Source organism: Somniosus microcephalus, unplaced genomic scaffold (genome assembly GCF_052327205.1).
Source record: "Somniosus microcephalus isolate GS21.2 unplaced genomic scaffold, FLI_Smic_1.0 unresolved_chr7, whole genome shotgun sequence".
Taxonomy (NCBI): domain Eukaryota; kingdom Metazoa; phylum Chordata; class Chondrichthyes; order Squaliformes; family Somniosidae; genus Somniosus; species Somniosus microcephalus.
In genome coordinates this window covers 37,962,430-37,988,243 of record NW_028225185.1, presented here as the reverse complement: position 1 = coordinate 37,988,243, position 25,814 = coordinate 37,962,430, and the positions used below count along the sequence as shown (strand labels likewise).

The following is a 25,814-nucleotide window of genomic DNA, read 5'->3' as shown; positions in this document are numbered from 1 at the left end:
CGGGACAGCGAGGAGCGAGCGGGACAGCGAGGAGCGAGCGGGACAGCGAGGAGCGAGCGGGACAGCGAGGAGCGCGCGGGACAGCGAGGAGCGCGCGGGACAGTGAGGAGCGAGTGCAATAACACGCTGGGGATACGGAGACGAAATGGCCACTTGACGGAGATATGTATTCACCTAACACGTGGGGGAAGGGGGACGGTTTCTATCAAACAGTCGGCAGCAGGATACCCCCGATTACTTGCCGGAATGTCTCGAATGACTCCCAAACCGCCCCTCCCCACCCCGCCCCCCGCGATTGGTGTGGAGGGATGGGAGTGTGTAGAGTAGTCAAGGACCGGGAGGGGGCCCAGGGGATCTCCCAGGCACCTTGGCCACCCTCAAGGTTTAGCGTCCATTTCGTAGATCTGTACAATCTCTGCGACGATGGCGTCGATGATGGGCTTTGTGGTTCCCTCGCAGAAGACCTGCGCAAACAAAATGGACGCCGCGTTTAACATTGGTACCATTCTGGTCAATCTCCCCTTAACCTTCTCTGCTCTAAGGAGAACAACCCCAGCTTCTCCAGTCTCTCCACATCACTGAAGTCCCTCATCCCTGGGACCATTCTGGTCAATCTCCCCTTAACCTTCTCTGCTCCAAGGAGAACAATCCCAGCTTCTCCAGTCTCTCCACATCACTGAAGTCCCTCATCCCTGGTACCATTCTGGTCAATCTCCCCTAAACCTTCTCTGCTCTAAGGAGAACAACGCCATTTGACCCGGGACAGGCGTGTCCGCCGCGGCCCGTCCAGCGGGCTGGTCGACCTCTCGACTCACCTGCCACCAGGCCCGCTCGGCCGTGGCGTCGCCCGGCACCTCCACGCCGTAGCATTGCAGCGCGAAGTACAGCACCGCGACGGCCACGTGCTGAGGCCGGTGGCGCAGGCACAGCGGGCCGTGGTAACTGTCGCGCAGCACGGCCCAGGCGGTGACCACCACCGGCGTCCGGTCCCAGGTGTGCCGGTTCATCCAGTTCTTCAGCGAGATCAGGTAGTGCAGCAGGTACTGAGAAGAGAGCAGAGAACCAGAGAATCACGGAACAGTGCGGCACGTCGAATCTGCGCCGGCTCTGTCGGAGAGCATTCCAGTCAGTCCCACTCCCCACGCTCTTTCCCCACATCCCTGCAATATTTTTTCCTTCAAGTATTTATCCAATCCCCCTTTGAAAGCCACGATTGAGTCTGCCTCCACCGCCCTCTCAGGCAGCGCGTTCCAGATCATAACCACTCGCTGCGTAAAAAAGTTTTTCCTCGTGTCGCCTTTGGTTCTTCTGCCTTAAATCTGTGTCCTCTGGTTCTTGATCCTTCCGCCAAAGGGAACAGTTTCTCTCTCTCTACGCTGTCCAGACCCCTCATGATTTTGAACACCTCTATCAAATCTCCTCTCAACCTTCTCTGCCCTAAGGAGAACAACCCCAGCTTCTCCAGTCTCTCCACATCACTGAAATCCCTCATCCCATGTACCATTCTGGTCAATCTCCCCTTAACCTTCTCTGCTCTAAGGAGAACAATCCCAGCTTCTCCAGTCTCTCCACATCACTGAAGTCCCCCATCCCTGGTACCATTCTGGTCAATCTCCCCTTAACCTTCTCTGCTCCAAGGAGAACAATCCCAGCTTCTCCAGTCTCTCCACATCACTGAAGTCCCTCATCCCTGATACCATTCTGGTCAATCTCCCCTTAACCTTCTCTGCTCTAAGGAGAACAATCCCAGCTTCTCCAGTCTCTCCACATCACTGAAGTCCCTCATCCCTGGTACCATTCTGGTCAATCTCCCCTTAACTTTCTCTGCTCTAAGGAGAACAACCCCAGCTTCTCCAGTCTCTCCACATCACTGAAGTCCCTCATCCCTGGTACCATTCTGGTCAATCTCCCCTTAACCTTCTCTGCTCTAAGGAGAACAACCCCAGCTTCTCCAGTCTCTCCACATCACTGAAGTCCCTCATCCCCTGGTACCATTCTGGTCAATCTCCCCTTAACCTTCTCTGCTCTAAGGAGAACAATCCCAGCTTCTCCAGTCTCTCCACATCACTGAAGTCCCTCATCCCTGGTATCATTCTGGTCAATCTCCTCTGCACCCTCTCCAAGGCCTTCACATCCTTCCTAAAGTGTGGTGCCCAGAATTGGACACAATACTCCAGTTGTGGCCGAACCAGTGTTTTATAAAGGTTCATCATAACCTCCTTGCTTTTGTACTCTATACCTCTATTTATGAAGCCCAGGATCCCGTAAGCTTTTTTAACCGCTTTCTCAACCTGCCCTGCCACCTTCAATGATTTGTGCACATTTACCCCCAGGTCTCTCTGTTCATGCACCCCCTTTAGGATTGTCCCCTTTAGTTTATATCGCCTCTCCTTGAGCTTCCTACCAACATGTATCACTTCGCACTTTTCTGCGGTAAATGTCATCTGCCACGTGTCCGCCCATTCCACCAGCCTGTCGACGTCCTCTTGAAGTCTGTTACTATTCTCCTCCCTGTTCACTATACCTCCAAGTTTTGTGTCATCTGCAAGTTTTGAAATTGTGCCCTGTACACCCAAGTCCAAGTCATTAATATATATCAAGACAAACAGTGGGCCAAGAACCAACCCCTGGGGAACACCACTGTGTACCTTCCTCCAGTCCGAGAAACAACCGCTCACCCCATCTCTCGGTTTCCTGTCACTTAGCCAATTCCGTATCCATGCAGCCACTGTCCCTTTTATTTCATGGGCTTCAACTTTGCTGGTAAGCCGATTATGTGGCACTTTATCAAACGCTGTTTGAAAGCCCATGTACACCACGTCAACCGCATTGCCCTCATCCACCCTCTCTGTAACCTCATCAAAAAACTCAAAATCCAGTTAGTCAAACACGATTTGCCTTGAACAAATCCGTGCTGGCTTTCCTTAAATGAATCCGCGCTTGTCCGAAGTGGTTGTTGATTTTCTCCCGGATTACTGTTTGTAAAAGCTTCCCCAGCACTGACGATAAACCGACTGGCCCGTAAATGCCGGGTTTATCCCTCTCCCCCTTGTTGAACAAGGGTGTGACATTTGCAAGCCTTTATCCTCTGGCACGAACTCGCCATGTCGAAGGAGGATTGGAAGATTATGGCCAGTACCTCCGCGATTTCCTCCTGAACCTCCCTCAGCATTCGAGGATGCGTCCCTTCCGGACCAGGGTGACTTATCCATCTATCGAAAGGGACGCTACCCAGCCCTCTCCTTATTTTACAGATCTCGATCAGGTCGCCTCTCAGTCCAGGCGGCTCCAAGTGGACCCAGCTCTCTGAGCCTGTAAGTGGCTGAGCTTCTTTAAGCTGGGAATGATTTTCGGAGCTCTCCCAAGGCCATTGTACGCCCAACATGTGAGGGGGACCAAAACTGGGCCCAGTACATAAGAACATAAGAAACAGAAGCAGGAGTCGGCCATTCGGCCCCTCGAGCCTGCTCCGCCATTCAATGAGATCCTGGCTGATCTTCGACCTCAACTCCACTCTCCCGCCTGATCTCCATATCCCTCGACTCCACTAGAGTCCAAAAATCTCTCGATCTCGGCCTTGAATAGACTCAACGACTGAGCCTCCACAGCCCTCTGGGGCAGAGAATTCCAAAGATTCACCGCCCTCTGAGTGAAGAAATTCCTCCTCATCTCAGTCCTAAATGGCCAACCCCTTATGTCCCACTCCAGAGACTCGAACGCATAAATCTAAGCTGAACCTCCAGTGCAGTACTGAGGGAGTGCCGCACTGTCAGAGGGGCGGGACTGAGGGAGCGTCGCACTGTCGGAGGGGCGGGACTGAGGGAGCGCCGCACTGTCGGAGGAGTGGTACTGAGGGAGCGCCGCACTGTCGGAGGGGCGGTACTGAGGGAGCGCCGCACTGTCAGAGGGGCGGGACTGAGGGAGCGCCGCACTGTCGGAGGGGCGGGACTGAGGGAGCGCCGCACTGTCGGAGGGGCGGTACTGAGGGAGCGCCGCACTGTCAGAGGGGCGGTACTGAGGGAGCGCCGCATCGTCAGAGGGGCGGTGCTGAGGGAGCGCCGCATTATCGGAGGGGCGGTACTGAGGGAGCGCCGCACTGTCGGAGGGGCGGTACTGAGGGAGCGCCGCACTGTCGGAGGGGCAGTACTGAGGGAGCGCCGCACTGTCGGAGGGGCGGTACTGAGGGAGCGCCGCACTGTCGGAGGGGCGGTACTGAGGGAGCGCCGCACTGTCGGAGGAGCGGTACTGAGGGAGCGCCGCACTGTCGGAGGGGCGGTACTGAGGGAGCGCCGCACTGTCGGAGGGGCGGTACTGAGGGAGCGCCGCACTGTCGGAGGGACGGTACTGAGGGCGCGCCGCACTGTCGGAGGGGCGGTACTCAGGGAGCGCCGCACTGTCGGAGGGGCAGTACTGAGGGCGCGCCGCACTGTCGGAGGGGCGGTACTGAGGGAGCGCCACACTGTGAGAGGGGCGGTACTGAGGGAGCGCCGCACTGTCGGAGGAGCGGTACTGAGGGAGCGCCGCACTGTCGGAGGGGCGGTACTGAGGGAGCGCCGCACTGTCGGAGGGGCGGTACTGAGGGAGCGCCGCACTGTCGGAGGGACGGTACTGAGGGCGTGCCGCACTGTCGGAGGGGCGGTACTCAGGGAGCGCCGCACTGTCGGAGGGGCAGTACTGAGGGCGCGCCGCACTGTTGGAGGGGCGGTACTGAGGGAGCGCCGCACTGTCGGAGGGGCGGTACTGAGGGAGCGCCGCACTGTCGGAGGGGCCGTCTTTCGGGATGAGACATTAAACCCGAGGCCCCCGTCTGTCCTCTCAGGTGGATGTAAAAGATCCCACGGCCACTATTGGAAGAAGAGCAGGGGGGAGTTCTCCCCGGTGTCCTGGGGCCAATATTTATCCCTCAACCAACATCACTAAAAACAGATGATCCGGTCATTTATCACATTGCTGTTTGTGGGAGCTTGCTGTGCACAAATTGGCTGCTGCGTTTCCAACAATACAACAGTGACCACACTTCAAAACAAGTCCTTCATTGGCTGTGAAGAGCTTTGGGACGTCCTGAGGTGGTGAAAGGCGCTGGAGAAATGGGAGTCTTTCTTATCCTGAGACTGTGACCCCTGGTTCTAGACTCTCCAGCCAGGGGGGAAACAGCCTCTCAGCATCGACCCTGTCAATCCCCCTCAGAATCTTGTGGCCTAGAAATTCAGTTGTTTGCGCCAGCCGCTAGCGCCTTAGGAGGAGGAGATGTTGGGCGCTAGGCGGCTAGCGGCCGGGCGCAGCGCGATCTGCGCCTCTCCCCAACTTCAGTAAAGATTTAGCGGCGACACAAAGCCTTTGCGCGCGCTCAGCTGCGCGCGCAGGTCCTGACGTCATTTCATGGTGCAACGCCCTTTGTGTGCCCCAAACCGGAAATTCAGTGGCGCCGCCCTATTGTGCGCCTGGCGCCCCTAGCGACTGGTAGAGGGGAACGGTTCTCAGTCGATGCGGGGCGCGGGGGGCGCAAATTAAAGGGCACTCCTCCTGCAGTAGAAATGGCAGCCATTTTGCAGCACTCCTTCTTTGTGAGAGACGGATCTTTGGAGAGAGACAAAGGGAGAGAGCTTTCTGGTTTGGCTCAACACTCACACAGGTACTTGTGGCTTCAGGCCACAGCTTTGCACTTGTCTTTAACTTCAGAGCCATAGCATTGATTGGAAACATATAATGGGGGCTGCAATGGGTGTAAACGTTGGGCTTCTCCATTGCACTGGGCGTTGTACAGATCAAGCAGCAGTGGTCAGGCCTTGCTTCAGGGCTGCAGTGTGCAGGGCGTGGCAGGCAAACAAATCCACCCTCCCCCTTTAAGAGCTGACCGGCGCCAGAGTGTCTGCCGTCAATCAGCAACTCGCCGCACCTGCGCTGCGCCCGCCCTCGGGGGTATCGCCCCGGACCGCCGGCTTAGCGCCTAATGATAGCCGTGCATCGCCTGCTTTAGCGCAGCAGCAACCTCTTGGGGCGATGCGACTGAATATCGGCGAAGGTGGCGCGAACTTGCGCCGGGCGCAAACTTTAGCGGCCGCCCGACTGTGGCACCCCAAACGTGGCTATACTGAATTTCTAGGCCTATATGTTTCAACGAGATCACCTCTCATTCTTCTAAACTCCAGGGAGTATCGGCCCAATCTACTCAACCTCTCCTCATAGGACAACCCTCTCATCCCAGGAATCAATCAAGCGACCTGTGTGATGACTGAATGGTGCCCTATGACTGGCACGGAACAGTTCTGTGAATAAATCCCAATGCCTTGTTTGCTTTGGCAAACAGGTTTAACAAACGAGCTTGCGGTTAACCGGGAGCCTACTGTCAACAAGGGCAGACGTCGATGATGAAGTCCAACACCGCCTTCAGTGTGCCAGTGCAGCCTTCGGTCGCCTGAGGAAGAGAGTGTTTGAAGACCAGGACCTCAAACCCAGCACCAAGCTCATGGTCTACAGGGCAGCAGTGATACCCGCCCTGCTGTGTGCCTCAGAGACATGGACCATGTACAGCAGGCATCTCAAAGCACTGGAGAGGTACCACCAACGCTGCCTCCGCAAGATCCTGCAAATCCATTGGCAGGATAGGCGCACAAACGTCAGTGTTCTCGCTCAGGCCAACATTACCCCAGCATCGAAGCTCTGACCTCGCTCGATCAGCTCCGATGGACGGGCCACATTGTCCGCATGCCCAATACGAGACTCCCAAAACAAGCGCTCTACTCGGAGCTCCGACACGGCAAGAGAGCCCCAGGTGGGCAGAGGAAACGCTTCAAGGACACCCTCAAAGCCTCCTTGGAAAAAGTGTAACATTCCCACCGACACCTGGGAACCTGGGACCGCACAAAGTGGAGGAGAAGCATCCGGGACGGCGCCGAACACCTCGAGTCTCTACGCCGGGAGCAAGCGGAAGCCAAGCGCAGGCAGCGCAAGGAGCGCACGTCAACCCAAGCACCCCACACCCACCCGCCCCTTCAACCACCGTCTGCCCCACCTGTGACAGAGACTGTAGGTCCCGCATTGGACTCATCAGTCACCTGAGAACTCATTGTTAGTGTGGAAGCAAGTCATCCTCGGTTCCGCCTAAGAAGAATACACAGGTGCGTTATAACAACAACTTGCATTTAACCAGCGCCTTTAACCATCTTCAGCTGCGTAACACGCAGTGGAGAGAGGTATCTTCCATCTGGAGGTCTGCAGTACTGGATATGAGGCCAGACTGAGCTTGCTTACATAGGGGCCAGGTATGGGCGGAGCCCTACACACAATACATTACAATATACAATACAATGGTGAGGAGACAGAACTGAGGTAAGGGAACTGAAACCTGAAACCAACCACAGTCACAGGCAGTGATGAATGGAATATTTCATCACAAGCTGCTTCATCAATGACCTTCCCCCCAACATAAGGTCAGAAATGGGGAAGTCCGCTGATGACTGCACAGTGTTCAGTTCCACTCACAACTCCTCAGATAATGAAGCAGTCCGTGCCCGCATGCAACAAGCAGGCGGCTGCCCGTGAGGCGGCCCTCAACCGCACCCGAGGCCCCCTCGAGAGCGGCGACGGAACCGTGGGGCCGCGCGGGAAAGGAAGCAGCGAGCCCCCAGCGCGACTCACTTTGTGGGGGTGCTGGAAGGAGACATTGAAGTTCAGCACCCGCAGCATCAGCAGCTCGCAGTGCACCACGCTGTCGCGCAGCTCCCAGAACCTGGTGTCCAGCTCCAGGGGCTCCGTGTGGGGGTTCAGGTACCTGGGGGACAAACACACACACACACACACATAGGTCAAGGAACCGCCGAGAGGCATCGCGCCCGCACTGGGGCAGCTCAACACAACATATTACTCTGTATCTAACCCCGTGCTATATCTGCCCTGGGAGCGTTTGATGGGACAGTGTAGAGGGAGCTTTACTCTATATCTAACCCGTGCTGTACCTGCCCTGGGAGCGTTTGATGGAGACAGTGTAGAGGGAGCTTTACTCTGTATCTAACCCCGTGCTGTACCTGCCCTGGGAGTGTTTGATGGGACAGTGTAGAGGGAGCTTTACTCTGTATCTAACCCCGTGCTGTACCTGCCCTGGGAGTGTTTGATGGGGACAGTGCAGAGGGAGCTTTACTCTGTATCTAACCCGTGCTGTACCTGCCCTGGGAGTGTTTGATGGGACAGTGTAGAGGGAGCTTTACTCTGTATCTAACCTGTGCTGTACCTGCCCTGGGAGTGTTTGATGAGGCAGTGTAGAGGGAGCTTTACTCTGTATCTAACCCGTGCTGTACCTGCCCTGGGAGTGTTTGATGGGACAGTGTAGAGGGAGCTTTACTCTGTATCTAACCCATGCTGTACCTGCCCTGGGAGAGTTGATGGGACAGTGTAGAGGGAGCTTTACTCTGTATCTAACCCGTGCTGTACCTGCCCTGGGAGTGTTTGATGGGGACAGTGTAGAGGGAGCTTTACTCTGTATCTAACCCGTGCTGTACCTGCCCTGGGAGTGTTTGATGGGACAGTGTAGAGTGAGCTTTACTCTGTATCTAACCCGTGCTGTACCTGCCCTGGGAGTGTTTGATGGGACAGTGTAGAGGGAGCTTTACTCTGTATCTAACCTGTGCTGTACCTGCCCTGGGCGTGTTTGATGGGGACAGTGTAGAGGGAGCTTTACTCTGTATCTAACCCGTGCTGTACCTGCCCTGGGAGTGTTTGATGGGACAGTCTAGAGGGAGGTTTACTCTGTATCTAACCCGTGCTGTACCTGCCCTGGGAGTGTTTGATGGGACAGTGTAGAGGGAGCTATACTCTGTGTGATGAAATATTCCATTCATCACTCATCAGTATTTCTCTGCCTGTGGCTGTGGTTGGTTTCAGTTTCATTTCCATTGTATTGTACTGTGTGTAGGGCTCCGCCCATACCTGGCTCCTATGTAAGCTGGCCCAGCCTGCAGCACATCCAGTACGGCAGACCTCTGGATGGAAGATACATTCTCCTCTGTGTGTTACCTTCTAAGTCAATAAAAGCCTTGTTTTGTTTCGCTAACATCGAGTCTCAGGATTATTGAGGCACATCAATTTTATTGACTTAATTTTCAACACAATGGATCAACTCTTGAAACCCGAACGTTTGGATTTGGACCAGCATGCTTCGGACGCATCGGCACGCTTCGGACACTGGTTTATGTGTATGGAATTCTTCCTGGACAATTCCGCAGCCGTCAAAGACGCTACGGACGCTGCGAGTATGAAACTCGGAATTCTGCGGAATTGGGTAAGCCACCGGGTTTACCCCCTCATCCAAGACGCCGACACGTACCCGGCCGCCTGCGACATCTTAAAGGCGCATTACCAGCAGCCTACGAATGAGGTGTATGCTAGGCATCTGCTCGCTACTCGCGCACAGCGACCTGGGGAATCGGTGGAGGAGTTCCTAGGCACCCTGAAAACGCTTGGCAAAGACTGCAAGTGCCAAGATGTAAAAGCCGCAGTGTACACTGACGAGCTTGTTCGCGATGCCTTTATCACAGGCCTCAGCTCCACTTACATCCGGCAGAGACTGCTGGAAAAAACGGGATTGGACCTGAAACAGGCTGCGGGCACAGCACGATCCCTGGATGTGGCCCAGAGAAACTTGGACGGCTACTCTTCAGCCCGCGCCGTCCACGCCGCCACGTGTGCACCAAGGGCGCCGCCATCTTGGAAGGCATCTTCCCCGCCCGGCAGCCCGACACCGTCGGGGCCCCGCTCTCCCCCCAGAAGCCCTACGACAGCCGCGACGCGTCGGGGACCCAACTGCTACTTCTGCGGGCAGCCGAAGCACACCAGAAACCTGTGCCCAGCGAAAGGCACCACCTGCTTTAAGTGCGGTAAGAAGGGGCACTTCGGGAAGGTGTGCAGAGGGAACCCCGCCGGAAAACCCGCCACCGCCGCGTGTGCGCCGTGGGAGCGGCCATCTTGGACGCCATCTTGCCCCACCTCGTGGGGTCCGCCATCTTGTGAGCAGACAGCGTGGACGCCATCTTGTCTCGATCAGGGCCCTACAGTGGCATCGGTCACAGTGGACCAGACCAGGCCGCACCCGCTATCCAAATCAATGGTGGACATCGAGGTAAACGGGTGCGGGGTTAAATGTTTAATTGACAGTGGAAGCACGGAGAGTTTTATCCACCCTGAACTGGTACAACAACTCTCCCTAAAGGTGGTCCCTACTCGGGGTACCATCTCTATGGCTGATAAAACCCAGACATCGACCATTATGGGTTACTGCACGGTACAATTGTCCGTTAACGGAACTGTATACGATAATTTTAAAGTATTAATCATGAAGAATCTATGTGCGAGCGTGATCTTGGGCCTGGATTTCCAGTGCTACCACCAAAGCATCACGCTCAATTACGGTGGGTCCCAGCCGCCCCTCACAGTGTGCGGTCTGGCTACCCTGAAGGTAAAGCCGCCTTCGCTATTCGCGAACCTTACCCCTAACTGCCGGCCAATAGCGACCAAAAGCAGGAGGTACAGCTGGGAGGACAGGCGGTTTATCGCGACCGAGGTAGACAGGCTCCTGAAAGAGCGCATTATTGAACGCAGCAATAGCCCGTGGCGTGCCCAAGTGGTGGTGGTAAGGGGTAGCGAGAAGAAACGGATGGTGATCGACTATAGTCAAACGATCAACAGGTACACCCAACTAGATGCCTACCCGCTACCCCGCATATCAGAAATGGTGAACCAAATTGCCCAATACCGGATGTTCTCCACCATCGACCTCAAGTCAGCGTACCACCAGCTCCCTATCAGACCAGAGGACCACCCGTACACCGCCTTCGAGGCGAACGGACGCCTCTACCAATTCCTCAGAGTCCCCTTTGGGGTGACGAATGGGGTCTCGGTCTTCCAGAGGGAGATGGACCGCATGGTTGATGACCACTGTGGTAAACCACTTTTATCGTTCACTATCGTTACTCTATAGTTATCACTGTTGTATTGTTATCACTGTTCTCACTGTTGTATCACTATACGAGGTCGCCTCTTGTCGCGCTGTTATACCTGGGCTGACCACCTCCGACTCCGCCCATGGCTCCACCTACCTGCCCAGGTATAAAGGTAGTCGACTGGCTGGTATTCCTCCTTGTTGGACCCGATCACCCACGAGGGTGGGCTCTGTTATTTAGTCAATAAAAACCTTTAGTTACGTTCCTAACTCGTCGCTTTTTATTGGACGAATTGATAGGTATATCAATTTTATTGACTAAATTTTAAAGATGTCTACTACTGGCCAGCCGGAAGCCCTCCCAGAAGCACAGCCACAGCAGCTTTCAGACACCGGGCTACACCAGCCACACCAGCCGGCTTGGCTGCAAGCCCTCAAACCACCGTACCTGGATCTAAACCCACAGGCAGCAAACTCAGCCCTCAACTTCAAACACTGGCTGGGCTGCTTCGAATCCTACCTGGAAGAATCCGGCGTCCCTCAGAGATCCAAACTAAGAGTTCTGAACGCCCAAGCGAGCCCGAGAGTATACGCACTCATCCAGGACACGACTACATACGAGGCCGCTATCAACCTACTGAAACAGCAGTACCGGAGCCCGGTAAATTACATGTACACCAGGCACCTCCTAAGATCCCGCCCGCAACAGCCAGGAGAGTCTGCAGCTGAATTTTTACGGGCGCTAAGAGCACTCGGCAGGAACTGTGACTTTAAAGCGGTGACGGCTGTTGAAAATACGGAAGATAATATCCGCGATGCCTTTGTGAAAGGCCTACGGTCCGACTACTCACGGCAAAGACTGCTTGAAGCTAAAGACCTCGACCTGGACAAAGCTGAAGCCCTCGCTCTCTCCCTAGAGGTGGCCCATCAGGACCAGGAGGCGTTTTCCAGGTACTGCTCGCGACCCTGGGACTCGGGCCCGACCCCTACCGCAATACCCTTCGCAGCGCCGCCCCCGGGACCTACCTCAGCGTCGGCGTCCCGGACCCGACCGGGACCGCCACCCCCGGTACCGGCTCCGACATCGGGCACCCGCGATCGGGCCGCCGGCTGCTTCTTTTGCGGCCAGGAGAAGCACCCGAGGTCGCGCTGCCCAGCCAGGAACTCTACCTGCTCAACCTGCAGGAAGAAAGGCCACTTCTCTAAGGCCTGCAGGAGCGGATCTTCAGAGGCCAGCAGTGCCTCATGCGAACTGTGGGGGCGGCCATCTTCTTTCAAGGCAACTGAGGCCAGCATCCCCACACGTGAGTCATGGTGGCGGCCATCTTTGATCAAGGCAACCGACCCCAATAGTGCCTCATGTGAGTTATGGGGGCAGCCATCTTCTCCGCCATTTTGTCCTACCTCGTGGGAGACGCCATTTTACCCACCACGCCCGACTGCCACCGGGCCCCCGGACCCGACGACCGCAGACGACAACGACTCGCTTACCTACACACTAGCCTCCGTCACTCTGGATCAAGCCCGCCCACACCACCTGTCCAAGTCGATGATGGACATCAAAGTAAACGGCCACGCCACGACCTGCCTGTTCGACAGCGGAAGCACGGAGAGCTTCATCCACCCGGACACGGTGAGCCACTACTCCCTCCCTGTCCTGCCAACGCGCAACCAAATCTCGATGGCATCGAGGTCCCACGCCACGGACATTAGCGGCTACTGTGTTGTGACCTTGTCGGTTAAGGGTACGGAGTATAAAAATTTTAAACTCCTCGTCCTCCCCCAGCTCTGCGCTGCCGTCCTACTAGGGCTGGACTTCCAATCCCACCTCCAAAGTGTAACCCTAGCATACGGTGGACCCCTCCCCCCACTCACAGTCGACAACCAGCGAATGTTAAACCGCCCACCGCGTAACACCTGCAGCCTCTCCACCCTCAAGGTGCCGCCACCTTCCCTGTTCGCTAACCTCACCCCCGACTGCAAACCCGTCGCTACCAAGAGCAGGCGGTACAGCGCTGGGGACAGAGCCTTCATTAGCTCTGAGGTGCGGCGCCTCCTGAAAGAGGGCATTATCGAGGGGAGCAACAGCCCCTGGCGTGCCCAGGTCGTGGTCATTAAGACCGGCGATAAAAATCGCCTGGTCATCGACTACAGCCAGACCATAAACAGATACACCCAGCTGGACGCATACCCCCTTCCCCGCATATCTGACATGGTCAACCAGATTGCACAATACCGCGTATTCTCGACCATCGACCTTAAGTCGGCCTACCACCAACTCCTTATCCACCCCGAGGACCGCCAGTACACCGCCTTCGAGGCGAATGGGCGCCTATACCACTTCCTTAGGGTCCCCTTCGGTGTCACCAACGGGGTCTCGGTCTTCCAAAGGGAGATGGACCGGATGGTTGACCAGAACGGACTGCAGGCCACATTCCCCTATCTAGATAACGTCACCATCTGCGGCCGCGACCGGCAGGACCATGACGTGAATCTGGAGAAATTCCTCCGTACGGCCCAACGGCTGAACCTCACCTACAATTAGGAGAAATGTGTGTTTAACACCTCGCGCCTTGCCATCCTTGGCTGTGTAGTAGAGAACGGACTCATCGGCCCCAACCCCGAAAGAATGCGCCCCCTCATGGAGCTACCCCTCCCCCACTGCCCTAAGGCACTTAAGAGAACCCTGGGGCTCTTCACCTACTATGCCCAATGGGTGCCCAATTATGCGGACAAAGCCAGACCCCTCACGAAGTCCACATCCTTCCCCCTCACGGAGGAAGCGTGCGCGGCCTTCTCCCTCATCAAGGGAGACATAGCCAAGGCCACAATGCACGCAGTGGATGAGTCCATCCCCTTCCAAGTGGAGAGCGATGCATCCGACTTCGCCCTAGCCGCTACCCTTAACCAGGAGGGGAGGCCGGTGGCCTTCTTCTCAAGGACCCTACAGGGCCCCGAGATCCGACACTCGTCGGTCGAGAAGGAAGCCCAGGCAATTGTGGAGGCGGTACGGCGCTGGAGGCATTACCTGGCAGGCAAACGATTTACCCTCCTCACCGACCAACGTTCGGTTGCTTTCATGTTTAATAACAAGCTGAGGGGCAAAATCAAGAATGACAAGATCTTGAGGTGGAGAATCGAGCTATCCACCTACGATTATGATATCTTGTACCGGCCAGGTAAGCTGAACGAACCCCCTGATGCTCTTTCACGAATTACATGCGCCAGCGCGCATATTGATAGACTTCAGACCCTCCACAACGACCTCTGCCACCCCGGGGTCACCAGACTTTACCATTTCATTAAGGCCCGCAACCTGACCTACTCCATCGAGGAGGTCAGGACCATGACCAGGAACTGCCAGACCTGTGCCGAGTGCAAACCGCACTTCTATAGGCCGGACAGAGCAAGCCTGATCAAGGCCACCCGCCCCTTCGAGCGCCTGAGCATCGACTTTAAGGGGCCTCTACCGTCATCTGACCGCAATGTGTACTTCCTCAACATCGTTGATGAGTACTCCCATTTCCCTTTTGCCTTCCCCTGCCCAGACATGACCAGTACCACGGTCATCAAGTGCCTGAACGACCTCTTCGCCTTGTTCGGGTTCCCGAACTATATACATAGTGACCGGGGCTCCTCCTTCATGAGCGAGGAACTCCGTCAGTTCCTACTAGCGAGAGGTATTGCAGCAAGTAGGACCACCAGCTACAACCCCCGAGGGAACGGCCAGGTGGAAAGAGAACGCGACGGTATGGAAGGCCGTCCTCTTAGCCTTAAAGTCTAAGGGCCTCCCAACCTCCCGCTGGCAGGAAGTCCTCCCGACAGCGCTGCACTCCATCCGGTCACTGCTTTGCACTGCCGTTAACGCCACCCCCCATGAACGAATGTTTGTTTTCCCCAGGAAGTCGACTACGGGAACCACTCTACCAACCTGGCTGACCTCTCCGGGGCCCGTCTTGCTGCGAAAGCACGTGAGGGCCCATAAAACGGACCCCCTGGTCGAGAGGGTGAACCTCCTGCACGCCAACCCCCAGTACGCCTACGTGGCTTACCCAGACGGGCGGGAGGACACTGTCTCCTTACGAGACCTCGCACCCTCGGGCACTCCGGAGACACCACCTTTACCCCCCCCCACCACCCCCCCAATTCCAGCCCAGGTAGACGGCATGCCGGAACCCCACGAGCCTTCGCCGACCACGCAGACACCAGCATTAACACCGGATAACGCAGCACCGCCGCTGCGACGATCGGAGAGGCTTACGAGGCCTCCGGACAGACTGACATACCAGAACTGGTAGTACACTTCACCCCGCCGGACTCAAATCTAAACAAGGGGTGAATGTGGTAAACCACTTTTATCGTTCACTATCGTTACTCTATAGTTATCACTGTTGTATTGTTATCACTGTTCTCACTGTTGTATCACTATACGAGGTCGCCTCTTGTCGCGCTGTTATACCTGGGCTGACCACCTCCGACTCCGCCCATGGCTCCACCTACCTGCCCAGGTATAAAGGTAGTCGACTGGCTGGTATTCCTCCTTGTTGGACCCGATCACCCACGAGGGTGGGCTCTGTTATTTAGTCAATAAAAACCTTTAGTTACGTTCCTAACTCGTCGCTTTTTATTGGATGAATTGATAGGTATATCAACCACCACTTGCAGGCAACCTTCTCCTACCTCGACAACGTCACCATCTGCGGTCACAACCAGCAGGATCACGACTCGAACCTCGAGAGGTTCCTGAAAACCGCACAAAAACTCAACCTCACCTACAACGAGGACAAGTGCGTTTACAACACCACGCGCCTCTGCATACTAGGCAGCGTGGTGGAGAATGGGGAAATCGGACCAGACCCCGACCGATTGCGCCCCCTACGGGAGCTGCCCCTGCCCAACACTCCCAAAGCCCTGAAAAGGTGCCTGGGGTTATTTTCTTATTATTCCCAATGGGTCCCCAACTACTCCGACAAAGCCCGCCCCCTCTTGAAAGCATCCTCTTTTCCGCTCTCTGCTGAGGCCCATGCCGCCTTCAAAAGCATTAAGCAGGATATTGAGCGGGCCACGCTACAGGCAGTGGACGAGAACACTCCCTTTCAAGTGGAAAGTGATGCGTCTGACTTTGCCTTGGCGGCCACCCTCAACCAGGCGGGGCGGCCCGTAGCTTTCTTCTCGAGGACCCTCCAAGGGCCCGAGATCAGACACTCCTCCGTAGAAAAGGAGGCCCAAGCCATCGTGGAGGCAGTGCGCCACTGGCGCCACTACCTAGCCGGCAAACGCTTCACCCTACTTACCGACCAGCGGTCGGTAGCGTTTATGTTCAATAATAAACAGAGGGGGAAGATTAAAAATGATAAGATTCTTAGGTGGTGGATCGAGCTCTCCACCTTCGATTATGACATCATTTACCGGCCAGGGGCCCTTAACGAATCCCCCGACGCCCTCTCACGAGGGATGTGTGCCAGCGCCACCGGGGATCGGCTACAGACCCTCCACAACGACCTCTGCCACCCAGGGGTCACGCAGCTGTTCCACTTCATAAAGTCCCGCAACTTACCCTACTCGATTGAGGAAGTTCGGTCCCTGACCAGGAACTGTCGCACTTGCGCTGAGTGCAAGCCTCGGTTCTACCGCCCAGATAGAGCCCACTTAATCAAAGCTACACGGCCCTTTGAGCGGCTCAGCTTAGATTTCAAGGGCCCCCTCCCGTCCGTCGACCGCAATGTTTACTTCCTGAACATTGTGGACGAATACTCCCGTTTCCCATTCGCCTTCCCCTGCCCAGACATGACCAGCGCCACGGTCATTAAATGCCTCAACAGCCTGTTCTGCCTGTTCGGTATGCCGAGCTACATCCATACGGATAGGGGGGCGTCCTTCATGAGTGAAGAGCTACGCCAGTACATGCTGTCCAGGGGGATCGCCACGAGCCGTACCACCAGCTACAACCCCCGGGGTAACGGTCAAGTGGAGCGAGAGAACGGGACAGTATGGAAAGCATTCACTCTAGCTCTAAGGACCAAAGGCCTCCCTATCTCCCGCTGGCAGGAAGTCCTCCCAGATGTGCTCCATTCGATACGGTCGCTATTGTGTACTGCCACTAATGCCACGCCTCACGAGCGAATGTTTGTCTTTCCCCGGAAATCCACCTCAGGCGTATCCATGCCGTCATGGCTCTCCACCCCAGGTCCGGTATTCGTGCGAAGGCATGTGAGGGGCCACAAGACGGACCCTCTCGTGGAGTCAGTGCACCTACTCCACGCCAACCCCCAATACGCGTATGTCCGGCACGCCGACGGAAGGGAGGACACCGTGTCCATAAAAGACGTCGCCCCAGCCGGTAACGACAACAACCACGACAACAGCAGCAACAACAACCACAGCAACTCTTACCCACCCACTACTCTTTCATCACCCCCAGAAGAACATCGACCAACGGTACCCCCACCAACTACCCCTTGAACAACCCTGGCGGCACCCCTGGCAGAGACCCAGGAGGCCACCGGGGACACCCAGCCGACACCCGCGGCACCACAACAGCCACGTCGGTCGCAGAGGACTATCAAACCCCCGAACAGACTAAATCTATAGAAGGGGTGAATGTGATGAAATATTCCATTCATCACTCATCAGTATTCCTCTGCCTGTGACTGTGGTTGGTTTCAGTTTCATTTCCATTGTATTGTACTGTGTGTAGGGCTCCGCCCATACCTGGGTCCTATGTAAGCTGGCCCAGCCTGCAGCACATCCAGTACGGCAGACCTCTGGATGGAAGATACATTCTCCTCTGTGTGTTACCTTCTAAGTCAATAAAAGCCTTGTTTTGTTTCGCTAACATCGAGTCTCGGATTTATTGAGGCACATCACTCTGTATCTAACCCGTGCTGTACCTGCCCTGGGAGTGTTTGATGGGACAGTGTAGAGGGAGCTTTACTCTGTATCTAACCCGTGCTGTACCTGCCCTGGGAGTGTTTGATGGGACAGTGTAGAGGGAGCTTTACTCTGTATCTAACCACGTGCTGTACCTGCCCTGGGAGTGTTTGATGGGGACAGTGTAGAGGGAGCTTTACTCTGTATCTAACCCGTGTTGTACCTGCCCTGGGAGTGTTTGATGGGGACAGTGTAGAGGGAGCTTTACTCTGTATCTAACCCGTGCTGTACCTGCCCTGTGAGTGTTTGATGGGGACACTGTAGAGGGTGCTTTACTCTGTATCTAACCCGTGCTGTACCTGCCCTGGGAGTGTTTGATGGGGACAGTGTAGAGGGAGCTTTACTCTGTATCTAACCCGTGCTGTACCTGCCCTGGGAATGTTTGATGGGACAGTGTAGAGGGAGCTTTACTCTGTATCTAACCCGTGCTGTACCTGCCCTGGGAGTGTTTGATGGGACAGTGTAGAGGGAGCTTTACTCTGTATCTAACCCGTGCTGTACCTGCCCTGGGAGTGTTTGATGGGGACAGTGTAGAGGGAGCTTTACTCTGTATCTAACCCGTGCTGTACCTGCCCTGGGAGTGTTTGATGGGGACAGTGTAGAGGGAGCTTTGCTCTGACCTGTGACAGACGTTGATGATGTCCCGCGCTCGCAGGTGCTGCTCCTCCACTTTGCCAGCCAGGTAGATGGACGCCATGGCCACCAGGTAGGGGTCGTAGTTGTGAACGGAGGTCTCGTTGAAGAACCGGTGGTAGATGGTGCAGGCTGAGGCCAGTGGCACAGAGTGCATGCCCAGCTTAATGCCTGCAATCGAAGCGGGGAAAGCGCGGTCAAAGCGGGGTGAGGGCTGCAGTTGGACCCGAATACGCCTCACGCGTTAGTGTACATGGATCAACCCCTTTCCTCTTAGAATCACACAACCATTCGACACAGGAGGAGGCCCTGCAGCCCCCTCGAGCCTGTTACATTAGGAACAGGAGGAGGCCGTTCAGCCCCCTCGAGCCTGTTACATTAGGAACAGGAGGAGGCCGTTCAGCCCCCCTCGAGCCTGTTGCATTTGGAACAGGAGGAGGCCGTTCAGCCCCCCTCGAGCCTGTTACATTAGGAACAGGAGGAGGCCATTCAGCCCCCCTCGAGCCTGTTACATTAGGAACAGGAGGAGGCCGTTCAGCCCCCCTCGAGCCTGTTACATTAGGAACAGGAGGAGGCCATTCAGCCCCCCTCGAGCCTGTTACATTAGGAACAGGAGGAGGCCGTTCAGCCCCCCTCGAGCCTGTTGCATTAGGAACAGGAGGAGGCCGTTCAGCCCCCCTCGAGCCTGTTACATTAGTAACAGGAGGAGGCCGTTCAGCCCCCCTCGAGCCTGTTACATTAGGAACAGGAGGAGGCCATTCAGCCCCCCTCGAGCCTGTTACATTAGGAACAGGAGGAGGCCGTTCAGCCCCCCTCGAGCCTGTTACATTAGGAACAGGAGGAGGCCGTTCAGCCCCCTCGAGCCTGTTACATTAGGAACAGGAGGAGGCCGTTCAGCCCCCTCGAGCCTGTTACATTAGGAACAGGAGGAGGCCGTTCAGCCCCCTCGAGCCTGTTACATTAGGAACAGGAGGAGGCCATTCAGCCCCCTCGAGCCTGTTACATTAGGAACAGGAGGAGGCCATTCAGCCCCCTCGAGCCTGTTACATTCGGAACAGGAGGAGGCCGTTCAGCCCCCCTCGAGCCTGTTACATTAGGAACAGGAGGAGGCCGTTCAGCCCCCTCGAGCCTGTTACATTAGGAACAGGAGGAGGCCGTTCAGCCCCCTCGAGCCTGTTACATTAGGAACAGGAGGAGGCCGTTCAGCCCCCTCGAGCCTGTTACATTAGGAACAGGAGGAGGCCATTCAGCCCCCTCGAGCCTGTTACATTAGGAACAGGAGGAGGCCATTCAGCCCCCTCGAGCCTGTTACATTCGGAACAGGAGGAGGCCGTTCAGCCCCCTCGAGCCTGTTACATTAGGAACAGGAGGAGGCCATTCAGCCCCCTCGAGCCTGTTACATTAGGAACAGGAGGAGGCCGTTCAGCCCATCGAGTCTGTGCCGGCTCTGTTGGAGAGCAATGCAGTCAGTCCCACTCCCCATGCTCTTTCCCCACATCCCTGCAATATTTTTTCCTTCAAGTATTTATCCAATCCCCCTTTGAAAGCCACGATTGAATCTGCCTCCACCACCCTCTCAGGCAGTGCATTCCAGATCCTAACCACTCGCTGCATGAAATAGTTTTTCCTCGTGTCGCCTTTGGTTCTACTGCCAATCACCTTAAATCTGTGTCCTCTGGTTCTCGACCCTTCCGCCAACGGGAACAGGTTCTCTCTCTCTGCTCTGTCCAAACCCTTCATAATTTTGAACACCTCTATTAAATCTCCCCTTAACCTTCTCTGCTCCAAGGAGAACAACCCCAGCTTCTCCAGTCTCTCCACATCACTGAAGTCCCTCATCCCTGGTACCATTCTGGTCAATCTCCCCTTAACCTTCTCAGCTCTAAGGAGAACAATCCCAGCTTCTCCAGTCTCTCCACATCACTGAAGTCCCTCATCCCTGGTACCATTCTGGTCAATCTCCCCTTAACCTTCTCTGCCCTAAGGAGAACAATCCCAGCTTCTCCAGTCTCTCCACATCACTGAAGTCCCTCATCCCTGGTACCATTCTGGTCAATCTCCCCTTAACCTTCTCTGCTCTAAGGAGAACAATCCCAGCTTCTCCAGTCTCTCCACATCACTGAAGTCCCTCATCCCTGGTACCATTCTGGTCAATCTCCCCTTAACCTTCTCTGCCCTAAGGAGAACAATCCCAGCTTCTCCAGTCTCTCCACATCACTGAAGTCCCTCATCCCTGGTACCATTCTGGTCAATCTCCCCTTAACCTTCTCTGCTCTAAGGAGAACAATCCCAGCTTCTCCAGTCTCTCCACATCACTGAAGTCCCTCATCCCTGGTACCATTCTGGTCAATCTCCCCTTAACCTTCTCTGCTCCAAGGAGAACAACCCCAGCTTCTCCAGTCTCTCCACATCACTGAAGTCCCTCATCCCTGGTACCATTCTGGTCAATCTCCCCTTAACCTTCTCTGCTCTAAGGAGAACAATCCCAGCTTCTCCAGTCTCTCCACGTCACTATAATCCCTCATTCCAGGAATGATTGTAGTAAATCCGTTCTGTACCCAGTCCAAAGCCTTCACGTCCTTCCTGAAGTGCGGTGCCTGGAATTGGACACAATTCGCCAGCTGGTGTTTTATCCAGGTTTAGCATAACTTCCTGGCTTGTGTGCTCTACGCGTCAATCTATAAAGCCCAGGACCCCGTATCCTTTGTGAAACAGCCCGCCGTTTCAACCTCACCTGTCTCGATGATGAACCGGCAGACGCGGAAGTGCGACCTGGCCTCGAGCTCCGCAGAATCCGCTCCGGGCGCATTCTTACCTCCGGGGCGCCAGCTCACGCTCACCTCCATGACGGGGGCGGGCGGGAGGTGGAGAAGCCGCCTCCTGCGGCGGTCCGGCCCACCTCGTCCAACCTAAAAGCCCAGGGCGAGAGAGGCAAGGAGTGGGTAAGCCAGGTGTGAATTACAGGCCGGAGTGTCAGCTGAGCCAGTGTGATTTGGACAGGTTTGCCCTTTGGGCAGATGCAGTATAATGTGGATAAATGCAAGGTTATCCACTTTGGTGGCAAAAACAGGAAGGCAGATTATTATCTGAACGGCAATAGATTGGGGGAAGGGGAAGTGCAATGAGACCTGGGTGTCCTTGTGCACCAGTCGCTGAAGGTAAGCATGCAGGTGCAGCAGGCGGTTAAGAAGACAAATGGTATGTTGGCCTTCGTAGCGAGAGGATTCGAGTACATGAACAAGGATGTCTTGCTGCAGTTGTACAGGGCCTTGGTGAGACCACATCTTGAGTATTGTGTGCAGTTTTGGTCGCCTTATCTGAGGAAGGATGTTCTTGCCATGGAAGGAGTTCAGCGAAGATTCACCAGACTGATACCTGGGATGGCAGGAATGACGTATGAGGAGAGATTGGGTCGATTGGGCTTGTACTCGCTGGAGTTTAGAAGAATGAGAGGGGATCTCATTGAAACTTATAAAATTCTAACAGGACTGGACAGACTAGATGCAGGAAGGATGTTCCCGATGGCAGGGGAGTCCAGAACCAGGGGTCACAGTCTAAGGATAAGGGGTAAGCCATTTAGGACAGAGATGAGGAGGAATTTCTTCACCCAGAGAGTGGTGAATCTGTGGAATTCTCTACCACAGAAGGCAGTTGAGGCCAATTCATTAAATATATTCAAGAAGGAGTTGGATATATTTCTTAAGGCTAAAGGGATCAAGGGATATGGGGAGAAAGCAGGGACAGGGTACTGAATTTGGATGATCAGCCATGATCTCACTGAATGGCGGAGCGGGCTCGAGGGGCCGAATGGCCTACTCCTGCTCCTATCTTCTATGTTTCTATGAGCCAGTCAGGGGGGGATCTCAGAGATCAAGTCCGTCAAATCAACCCCAAGCAGGTTGCACCTTTCACGTCCCGAAGGGCTTCACAGCCAATGAAGGACTTTTTTTGAAGTGTGGTCACTGTTGTAATGTAGGAAACGCGGCAACCAATTTATGCACAGCAAGCTCCCACAAACAGCAATGTGATAATGACCGGATCATCTGTTTTAGTGATGTTGATTGAGGGATAAATATTGGCCCCAGGACACCGGGGAGAACTCCCCCCTGCTCTTCTTCCAATAGTGGCCGTGGGATCTTTTACATCCACCTGAGAGAGCAGACGGGGGCCTCGGGTTTAGCGTCTCATCCCGAAAGACGGCACCTCCGACAGTGCGGCGCTCCCTCAGTACTGCCCCTCCGACAGTGCGGCGCTCCCTCAGTACCGCCCCTCCGACAGTGCGGTGTTCCCTCAGTACTGCCCCTCTGACAGCGTGGCGCTCCCTCAGTACTGCCCCTCCGACAGTGCGGCGCTCCTTCAGTACTGCCCCTCCGACAGTGCGGCGCTCCCTCAGTACCGCCCCTCCGACAGTGCGGTGCTCCCTCAGTACCGCCCGTCCGACAGTGCGGCGCTCCTTCAGTACTGCCCCTCCGACAGTGCGGTGCTCCCTCAGTACCGCCCGTCCGACAGTGCGGCGCTCCCTCAGTACTGCCCCTCCGACAGTGCGGCGCTCCCTCAGTACCGCCCCTCCGACAGTGCGGCGCTCCGTCAGTGCTGCCCCTTCGACAGTTCAGCGTTCCCTCGGTACCGCCCCTCCGACAGTGCGGCGCTCCCTCAGTACCGCCCCGTGACAGTGCGGCGCTCCCTCAGTACCGCTCCTGTGACAGTGCGGCGCTCCCTCAGTACCGCCCCTCCGACAGTGCGGCGCTCCCTCAGTACCGCCCCTCCGACAGTGCGGCGCTCCCTCAGTACCGCCCGTGACAGTGCGGCGCTCCCTCAGTACCGCCCCGTGACAGTGTGGCGCTCCCTCAGTACTGCCCCTGTGACAGTGCGGCGCTCCCTCAGTACCGCCCATCCGACAGTGCGGCGCTCCCTCAGTACCGCCCCTCCGACAGTGCGGCGCTCCCTCAGTACCGCCCCTGTGACAGTGCGGCGCTCCCTCAGTACCGCCCCTGTGACAGTGCGGCGCTCCCTCAGTACCGCCCCTGTGACAGTGCGGCGCTCCCTCAGTACCGCCCCTGTGACAGTGCGGCGCTCCCTCAGTACCGCCCCTGTGACAGTGCGGCGCTCCCTCAGTACTGCCCCTGTGACAGTGCGGCGCTCCCTCAGTACCGCCCCTCCGACAGTGCGGCGCTCCCTCAGTACCGCCCCTGTGACAGTGCGGCGCTCCCTCAGTACCGCCCCTGTGACAGTGCGGCGCTCCCTCAGTACCGCCCCTGTGACAGTGCGGCGCTCCCTCAGTACCGCCCCTGTGACAGTGCGGCGCTCCCTCAGTACCGCCCCTGTGACAGTGCGGCGCTCCCTCAGTACTGCCCCTGTGACAGTGCGGCGCTCCCTCAGTACCGCCCATCCGACAGTGCGGCGCTCCCTCAGTACCGCCCCTCCGACAGTGCGGCGCTCCCTCAGTACCGCCCCTGTGACAGTGCGGCGCTCCCTCAGTACCGCCCCTGTGACAGTGCGGCGCTCCCTCAGTACCGCCCCTGTGACAGTGCGGCGCTCCCTCAGTACCGCCCCTGTGACAGTGCGGCGCTCCCTCAGTACCGCCCCTGTGACAGTGCGGCGCTCCCTCAGTACTGCCCCTGTGACAGTGCGGCGCTCCCTCAGTACCGCCCCTCCGACAGTGCGGCGCTCCCTCAGTACCGCCCCTGTGACAGTGCGGCGCTCCCTCAGTACCGCCCCTGTGACAGTGCGGCGCTCCCTCAGTACCGCCCCTGTGACAGTGCGGCGCTCCCTCAGTACCGCCCCTGTGACAGTGCGGCGCTCCCTCAGTACCGCCCCTGTGACAGTGCGGCGCTCCCTCAGTATCGCCCCTCCGACAGTGCGGCGCTCCCTCAGTACCGCCCCTGTGACAGTGCGGCGCTCCCTCAGTACCACCCCTGCGACAGTCCGACGCTCCCTCAGCACTGCCCACGGTGGGAAATGTCGGGGGCTCGAACGCACCACCTTGTGAGTGGGAGGCGCGAACGAGACCCAGCGATCCCCGGCAGATAGCTCAAAACCGCGCGCCAGCAGACTTTACCTCCTGGTCTTTCAAACCATGCACAGACCTGGCTCTGTCACAGACAGCGAGCTTTTCCCGGGGTGGCGGTTCAGTCAGCTGAGTGCTGAGAAACTTGCAAAGAGCTAGAAAGACACAAAAGCAGCAAGAACTCCGGGAACCGACCACACACTCACTGACGAGGCTCCTTTGTGTGTGTGTGTGTGCAGGATGGTTCCTGTTGCTCAACAAGGCAGACGAGCAATGAAGTCTGCTTCCTCCTGCTGCACAGGAGGACCTTGTTACACCCTTTGAAAGATTTCAAATTCTTTTCGAGAGCTGGACAGTGTAAATGTTGGTTCTCACTGGCTGGAGAATCTCGAATCAGGGGCTTCGAGTCTCTGGAGAAAAGAGGGTCGGCCAATTCAGGACTGAGATGAGGCGGAATTTCTTCACCCGGGATCTTTGGACTTCTCCACCCGACAAGTTCAGTTGTTGAGGCCGAGAGGGAGAGATTGTCGGACTCGAGGTGGAATCCAGGGGTCGGGAGGCGGGGGGGAAATAGGGTCGAGCTCGGCTCCGGATCTCGTTGAGCAGAGGGGCTGTGGGCGGGAAAAAGCGGGCTCGAGGCGGGCGCGCCCAGAAGGGCCTCCTCCTGCTCCCTGATTCGCCCCCTCTTCTATTCTGGGGCGTCTCCCTGCCGTGTCGATCTGCCCCCCCCCCACCAAACACACTGAGAGCCCTCGCAGCCTCGCCCCCCCCCCACTTCGAGAACTGGCCGAGGCAGCCTGGCGCACGCCGAGTTACTCCGAAGGAGGCTGCTGGCCGCACAGCAAGATCCCACAAACAGCGATGTGATAATGACCAGGTCATCTGTTTTTACTAAGGATAAATATTGGCCCCAGGATACAGGGGAGAACTCCCCACTGCCCTTCTTCCAATAGTGGCTCCCTCAGTACCGCCCCTCCGACAGTGCGGCGCTCCCTCAGTACCGCCCCTCCGACAGTGCGGCGCTCCCTCAGTACCGCCCCTCCGACAGTGCGGCGCTCCCTCAGTACCGCCCCTCCGACAGTGCGGCGCTCCCTCAGTACCGCCCCTCCGACAGTGCGGCGCTCCCTCAGTACCGCCCCTCCGACAGTGCGGCCCTCCCTCAGTACCGCCCCTCCGACAGTGCGGCGCTCCCTCAGTACCGCCCCTCCGACAGTGCGGCGCTCCCTCAGTACCACCCCTCCGATAGTGCGGCGCTCCCTCAGTACCAGCCCTCCGACAGTGCGGCGCTCCCTCAGTACCGCCCCTCCGACAGTG

General features: G+C 56.7%; 1 protein-coding gene across 3 annotated transcripts; it reads right to left on the bottom strand.

The window, feature by feature from the left end:
* Window positions 1–253: 253 nt before the first annotated feature.
* LOC147086812 (cyclin-Q-like) lies at window positions 254–25,199 on the bottom strand. 3 transcript variants are annotated; one of them, XM_085978988.1, is made up of 6 exons: window positions 24,552–25,192; window positions 21,228–21,402; window positions 18,481–18,664; window positions 7,639–7,771; window positions 816–1,043; window positions 254–464 (listed from the first exon to the last, which is right to left on the bottom strand). In XM_085978988.1, exons 2-6 carry the CDS (start codon window positions 21,337–21,339, stop codon window positions 378–380), a joined length of 744 nt encoding a protein of 247 aa, XP_085835114.1. In that variant the 5' UTR covers window positions 21,340–21,402; window positions 24,552–25,192; the 3' UTR covers window positions 254–377. The 3 variants fall into 3 exon arrangements, with proteins under 3 accessions (XP_085835114.1, XP_085835116.1, XP_085835117.1); XM_085978990.1 differs by having other exon boundaries at window positions 24,580–25,192; XM_085978991.1 differs by lacking the exon at window positions 21,228–21,402 and having other exon boundaries at window positions 24,552–25,199.
* Window positions 25,200–25,814: the final 615 nt, after the last annotated feature.

Excerpts from the sequence above, each read along its gene's own strand:
- LOC147086812 (XM_085978988.1), bottom strand. The coding sequence starts at position 21,339 with ATGGAGGTGAGCGTGAGCTGGCGCCCCGGAGGTAAGAATGCGCCCGGA. Across the intron at positions 1,044-7,638 it reads CCTTCCAGCACCCCCACAAA|TACCTGCTGCACTACCTGAT; the intron begins GTGAGTCGCGCT and ends CTCTCTTCTCAG. Across the intron at positions 465-815 it reads CCGAGCGGGCCTGGTGGCAG|GTCTTCTGCGAGGGAACCAC; the intron begins GTGAGTCGAGAG and ends TTGTTTGCGCAG.